This window comes from Neltuma alba, unplaced genomic scaffold (assembly GCF_004799145.2).
Source record: "Neltuma alba isolate B1F8T4 unplaced genomic scaffold, ASM479914v2 tig00010912_pilon, whole genome shotgun sequence".
Classification (NCBI taxonomy): Eukaryota; Viridiplantae; Streptophyta; class Magnoliopsida; order Fabales; family Fabaceae; genus Neltuma; species Neltuma alba.
The window spans coordinates 472,286-479,661 of record NW_021635690.1 but is presented as its reverse complement, the minus strand read 5'-3'; the positions used below and the strand labels follow the sequence as shown (position 1 = coordinate 479,661).

The window sequence follows — 7,376 nt, the reverse complement described above, 5'->3', positions numbered from 1 at the left end:
GAATGAGGGCCAATGTAGAACTAGAGGGGGAGATGAAACAACTTTTGATGTGAAACCCTGATAAGGTCCGGGTTGGCATTTTCATAATTATTGGTCAAGAAAGGGCAAAATGAAAAATTTTGAGAAAAATTCTAAAAAATTCCCAAAAAATGGTAAAAGTATAAGTTAGAGGTTTTAGAACCTCAGTTGAGGCCTAAAAGGTGGAATTATTATGAAATTTTTCGTAAACAGAGATTTTTCCGAAAAATATTAGAAAATCAGAGAAAAATAATTATTGTAATTAGTTAGAGGCCTCAATAAATTTGGTAGAAATATGGATAAATCATATAAATATTTTTTTGAATTTATAAAATTGGTTTTAGGCCTTGGAAGTTCAGGAATTAATTTAAGAGAATTTATTTTCCCGCACAGACATTAATAGAGGCATAATTGGAGAAAATTCAAAATAAATACCTAGAGGTGGTGAAACATTCTGAAAATTTTCAGATCATGTTTTTATATTAAAAGGTAAATTATCATGGAGAGAAATAAATTTTTGGAGGCCTAGAAAAATTATGGGATGTTATTAGTGAATAGTAATCGATAAAGTTTCAAATTGGTTTGGGATTTTGATTTAGATTGTGTTAGTGGCAGTCACCCAAGAGGGGGGTGAATTGGGTGAGATATAAAAATTTTAACCAAATTGAAATAATGAAATTAATAAAACAGAGGGCTTTAGTTGGAAAGATATAACCACAGATCAAAGACAATAGATTTATACTGGTTCGGTCTTAATCACTTGACCTACGTCCAGTCCTCAGAATACCTCTAAGATTTTCACTATGATCCAAGATTAACTAGGCTCTTGTTGTCTCAGTACAACAATTGATCTTCTCAACCACTCCCCATTACTGCCCTTAAGGTTACAAACTCACTCAAGAATCCACACTCTTGAGTTACGCTCAGAAAGTGATTAAAGATGATATATTAGTCTCTCTCACAAAGTAAATAAATGAGAAACACTAAAGCTCAGTAAAGACAAAAATAGAGTATTGAATGCAACAGTAAAATATTTGCAGAAGGTAGCTCGTTATTCAATGATCGTATTCAATGCCTCTTCGCACCTTTTATAATTGCTGAAGCTTAATAACCATTAGACGGAAGAGCTTCTAGTCATTGAGAGTTCGGTTGTGTGTTTTCCCAGTAGCAACGGTATTTGCCATTTAATGCTTCTGACATGGTAGGTTACAGGCTATTGAATAACCATTGGATAACCGTTGAACTTTCTTCGTAATCTGTAACAATACTTCAATCTAATAAGTTTTTACTTTAGAGTGAAATTCAGGAAGATAACTGATAAAATGATGGTAATATTCTTATAGTAGGAGAGAAGTTAATCAATCAAACATCTGATCCAATAACTATGAATTGATCAACCTTGATCGAAGACATGATCAAAAACTGGTTTATCGATTACATTATTGATTAATAAAGATGAAAGCATTTGAGACAGATAACTATATTTATCAATCAAGTTATGGATTAACACATGATCGATCCAGTGATCAATAACCAAAAAGATTGATTTCAGAAGGAGAAGGCTCAAGGTGACTCATGATTTTGAATCTCTTAAAATAAAGAATTAAGATAAATAGTAAGGCTGAGAAAAGCTTGAGGAGAAATATTTAGAAGATTCTTAAATCTCATCGAAGCTTTTGGTATTGAAAGAGCTGGATCATTGATTGAATAAGTGATCGAAAAATGTTTTGATCGATCAATTTATCGATAAAGATAAGCAAGAGAGAATTTGATTTTCAAGGTGCATTGATCGAATACTTTATCGATAAATGGATGATAGAAAATTTGATCGATAAAATGAAGTTTAACAAAGATTTTCATAAAGAGCACAAATCCTAAGATGATCAAGTAAGTGATCCATCAGAGATTTATCAATCAAGTGATTGATAACAATGAGTCGAGAAGCTCAGTTTTGAAATGCCAGGAGCATGTTTGATCGATTACGTTATGTGAAAATAGAATATTCAGTAGATTGGAAGATTAATCATTTTATCGATAAATTGATAATTGATCAAGTGATCGAAGAAAGACTTGAACAATGTAAATTAGTGAAAAGGTGATGATCAATCATTTGATCGATAAACTGTTGATTGATCAAGTGATTGATAAAGTAATTTTCAAAAGCACTTAAACAGAAGAAAAAATATCGATAAGTAGGTGAGATATTATGCAATGAGAGAATAGGTTATCGATAAAACTGTGATCGATAAAGTGATTGATAAATGGTGATTAAAACAAAATACAATGAGAGTAGGAAGTTTTACCATGTATCTGTCTTCTCATCAATAACTTATTTATCGATCAAGCGATCGATAAAGACTTACCAAAACTTGTGTCCCATTATTTGTCAGTTGTTCTCTCACTAGATTATCGATCAATTGATCGATAATTTTCTGCAAACTTCTATACAAAATAGTATTAACAATGATCGATCAATTGATTGATCAATACATACAAATTTGATTTATCTATCACGTTATCGACTAACATTTCTGCTAAGTTTTTTGTTAACACAAGAACTTTATCTATCAAGTGATTGATCAAGGGTGATTGATCAACCTACTAAAACACAGATTCCTTAATTTATTATCATCAAGACCTTAAATCTAACATTCTCCCCCTTTTTTATGATGACAAAACATAGGTGTAAAATTAATCACATATCATTAGCTAATAATGTAAATCAAATCACAAAATTAGTGAAATCTTATGACAGATAAAAAAACTAGCAGAAATGCACCACTGATAACATTTAAACACCAAAGTTCAGGTTACATATCAGAATATCAAATTAAGAACTAAAGAACTAAGCTAAACAGATTTCTTCTCCCCCTTTTTGTCAGCATTAGAAGGTGGGGAAGGAGTAGAAGCAGTAGGCAAGGTGATTGAGATGGCAAGAAGGGGAAGTTGAGTGAATGGAGAGATAGTCTGAGAGATGGGTGGAAGAGTCAGAGAAGGAATAGGCTGAGACAGATTAAAAAAACTAGTAGAAATGCACCACTGATAACATTTAAACACTAGAGTTCAGGTTACATATCATAATATCAAATTAAGAACTAAAGAACTAAGCTAAACAGATTTCTTCTCCCCCTTTTTGTCAGCATTAGAAGGTGGGGAAGGAGTAGAAGCAGTAGGCAAGGTGATTGAGATGGGAAGAGGGGGAAGTTGAGTGAATGGAGAGATAGTCTGAGAGATGGGTGGAAGAGTCAGAGAAGGAATAGGCTGAGAAACTATGATAAGAGCTAGGGTAGCAGGAGGAGGAGTGGGAGAAGTAGAAGGTGCAGATGGTGAAGTAGAAATAGGAGAAGTGGGTGTAGGTGAGGTAGGTGGTTGAGGTTCAGGATGAGGAGGAGATGGTGGGTGAGATAGTAGGTCTTCAAAACTGAAAGAAGTGCTTGGTGCAAAGAAACTGTTGTAGAGAGAGGCTACCATCCCTTTTAAGTCTCAGATCTTCCTTTCAACATAGTTAAACCTTTTGAGAGACCTCCTTTTCCAAAACTACTATGGCTTGGTGATGAAGATCCAAAATTTTGGAAAGGCTATCAAATTTCCTATATGATATTTCCCCATAGTCTTTGGCCATGGCATAAACTCTCCTTTCAAATTCTTGAAGGTCTGTTTGGAACATCTCTCTGATTGATCTTTCTAGAAATGAGGGTCTAGAGTTATGAGAGGGAGTTGCAGTAGATTCTATCTCATCTTGGGGCCTAGAGGTGCTACCTGCTAGTTGCTTCCCTTTATCTTTTTGAGCTAGCTTCTGTGAGGGTTGGAATGGCATAGGGATTCTCATCCTGTTGAGTTGATTGATGCCAAAAGTAGGAACCTTTACTTTAAGTTCTCCTGGCTCAAGAGGTGCAATGTTATGCACTTGAAGGAGATAAGTGGCCAATTAAGGATAAGGGATTGGTGTAGACTTGGATTTGTTTGGAACAAAATCCTTCATTTCATTAAAAATTAGATCCCTTATGTTGATCTTGTCTCTACTGATTATTTGGGCCAGCAGTAAGTAATCATCTCGGTTCAGATGTGAGAAACTCCCAAACTTATTGACCGTACTTCTTGAATAGATATAATGGATTATTCTATAATACTCACACATTTGCTTTGGTGGAAAATTTAGTTCCTCGAGGTAGTCATCACTTTGCATTAAGATTTTATAGGCTTTGATGTCATTCATGTCACCTCCCTTCACAAATTCTTAGGTTCCTAGTAGTTTATTTAGCTTGGCACTAGAGAGAGTGAAGATTCTGCCTCTTAGTTTAATTCTTAGATAATCATTTGTTAGATTATCTTGATCATCATATTTTTCTACAGATTCCATATTACAAAAGAATCTTTTAATCACTTCTAGGCAGTATTCTCCTCCAATGATCAAACAATTTGAATAATGTTCAAGTGGGTCACTCAAATCCAAATTAATTTTCTCATTTTTCTTTAGGCCTTAAATATCAACTGAAACCACAGGATAGAACTTACGGTTTATAGAATCTGCCTTAAACTTAGCCATGTTCACATCATTATTCAAATTCCCAACTAGAAATCCAGAGGATTTAGATGGAGTACCTTGGGTAGGAACTTGGTGTGACACACCCTCACTTGCCTTCTCTTTCCTTTGTCTCGGTTGGTTAGGGATAGGAATTCTTAGTGCAGCCTCCATAGCTTTCTGAACTGAAGCTTCCTCATCGGATTTTGTTTTAGACTCCTCGGTAACCATTGGTAGCTTAGATTTCGACCTGGACTGTGGAGATTTTCTCTGAGGAGTGGGTTGCTCTTCAAGCTGACTTTTCTGAATCTTTAATACTCCTCTTTTCTTTGATATTCCCTCACTTTTGGTCTGAATCTTTTCTTTGTGGTCGAGGGAGTAGTTTCTTTGGACTAAGTTTGTTTCTCAGTGCTTTCCTTTTGGTCAATATTCTATTGCTTAACTCTCACTATTTCTCATTGTCAGAAGAGATTTTGGTGAATGTTTAGTGTTTTGTGGACTTGAAAGGTTTGGCAGTGATCAGAAGACCCTAGGAAGTGATTTCGAGTGGAAGGGAACAAGTGATTTAATAAAACAGTGAATTTTAGATTGTTGTGTAGGAACAGGGGAACGATTTTATTGAGTTAGGGCTGCGATAACTGACAGGGTTTCTAAAAAAATTAACGTTATAGAAACTAAATTTATCGATCAAGTTATCAATCAATGAGTGATCAATCACGTGTTTGATAAATAAGAAGAACACACAAGAATTCTAAAGACAGTTATTGGTCAAGTTATCGAACAATGAATTATCGATCATGTTATCGATAAATGTTAACTAAATGTGTGCACCTGGCCTTATTTATCGATCATTTGATCAATTAATAAATGTGTGACTGTGATTCTACGTTGCTGTTGATCGATGTGTTGATCAATAGTTGAGTGATTGATCTGCTGATCAATCACATTCCGTCCAACTTCTTTCTTTTGCTCTATATCCTCATTTATTGATTAGTTGATTGATAAATCTACCCTTTCTTAGAGCATGATTATCGATGCATCTTTATCGATTATTCCATACTCTGTTTACCTCTATTTTTCTTCCATGAAATAGAGCTTCCTGCAAAACAAATTTCTATACACTCTGATGCTTAAGTTAGTCTTTTAATCATCAAAACTTTAAATCTAAAGACTTAAATTAGCGAGATAACATGAAATTTCTTACAGATCATTGGGATTTACCATTCCTAATTCTCTTCTCAAGTAATTGAACTTCTGTTGATTAAGGGGCTTCGTGAAAATGTCTGCTATTTGATATTCAGTGGGGATGAATTCTACTTTTACATCTTTCTTTTGAATATTGTCCTGAATAAAATGATGTCTAACATCAATGTGCTTGGTTTGGGATGGTGAACTGGATTCTTGGACAGGCTTATTGTGCTTGTGTTGTCATACAGAATTGGAATCTCCTTCAAGTTGATTCCCAAATCTTGTAGTTATTATTTTAACCATAGAATTTAAGCACAACAGCTGGTAGTGGCAACATATTCTGATTCTGTGGAGGATATCGCCATAGTATTATGCTTTTTGCTTGACCACAAGATAAGGCATCCTCCCAGGAATTGACATTGTCCACTGGTACTCTTTCTGTCTGTCTTATAACCTCCTCCATGATCAGCGTCTAAGTATCCTATTAGATATTTTGCTCCTTTCTTTGGATACCAAATTCTCAAATTTTGTGTTCCAACAAGATATCTGAGAATTCTCTTCACGGCTTCTTCATGTGATTCCTTGGGGGTTGATTGGTATCTTGCACACATCCCCATACTGAATTAAATGTTTGGTCTACTTGCTGTTAGATAGAGTAATGACCCTATCATTCCTCTATATTTGGTTAGATTCACGTCCTTGCCCTCCTAGTCTGCATCAAGTGAGATGGTTGAGCTCATAGGAGTTTTCACACTTTTAGCATTTTCTAATTCATATTTCTTTAGTAATTCCTTGAGATACTTTGTCCGGGGTATGAATATGTCATTTCTCTTCTTCTTGATTTGTAATCCCAGAAAGAAATTCAATTCTCCTATCATTGACATCTCAAACTCACCCTGCATTAACTTGGCAAATTCTTGACAAAGATTCTCATTAGTAGCTCCGAATATATATCATCCACGTAAATTTGAACAATTAAAGTTCCTTTTTACTTCTTTTGATGAAAAGTGTAGCATCTACTTTGCCTCTTTCAAAACCTTTTTTTATCAGGAAATTGCTAAATCGTTCGTACCAAGCTCTAAGAGCTTGTTTTAAAACCATATAAAGCCTTTTTTTAGTTTGTAAACATGATTAGGGAAATTGAAATCTTCAAAACTAGGAGGCTGTTTGTAACATCATCCCAGCTTTCAGGCCTAGAAGTACCAGAAATAGCCTGAATTGGATAGGTTATTAGACCCCTTTTGAACAGAAGTCCCAAAGGCAAGAAAGGCAGTCAAAGCAGTTTTAGAGACTAAACTGCAAAGTAAAAGTTTTCAGGGGTTCAAGTATAATCGAGGCTAGAGGCTCCAGTAAAATCTTAAGGGCCTAGAAAGAGAAAGGAGGTTAGATACAGGCCAAGGGTTAAGTTAGAAACCTCAAAGAGAGGATTGTATGAAGTTAAGTCCAAGCAGGGACTAAACCGTAAATTCAGAAAGTTATGATCCACAGGGGTAAAAATGGAAGAGTATACAAAGAATTCTAAGAAAATTCTAGAAAATAGGAAATAATATTCTAAGACTCTTCTGTGAAGAGAAAAAGATGAAAGTACCCGTGAGGTACTTAAATGGAATTTATAAGGTTATGGCCAATTAAAAAGTACATTGTTTGA

At 34.8% G+C, this 7,376-nt stretch overlaps 1 protein-coding gene across 1 annotated transcript; it reads right to left on the bottom strand.

Moving 5' to 3' along the window:
• Positions 1 to 2,868: 2,868 nt before the first annotated feature.
• On the bottom strand, positions 2,869 to 3,489 carry LOC114759881 (mucin-7-like). Its single transcript, XM_028949108.1, has 2 exons — positions 3,133 to 3,489; positions 2,869 to 3,021 (listed from the first exon to the last, which is right to left on the bottom strand). The coding sequence occupies exons 1-2, from the start codon at positions 3,487 to 3,489 to the stop codon at positions 2,869 to 2,871; spliced, it is 510 nt and encodes a 169-aa protein (XP_028804941.1).
• Between the last annotated feature and the right edge of the window lie 3,887 nt (positions 3,490 to 7,376).

Excerpts from the sequence above, each read along its gene's own strand:
- LOC114759881 (XM_028949108.1), bottom strand. The coding sequence starts at position 3,489 with ATGGTAGCCTCTCTCTACAACAGTTTCTTTGCACCAAGCACTTCTTTC. Across the intron at positions 3,022-3,132 it reads AAAAGGGGGAGAAGAAATCT|CCTATTCCTTCTCTGACTCT; the intron begins GTTTAGCTTAGT and ends AATCTGTCTCAG.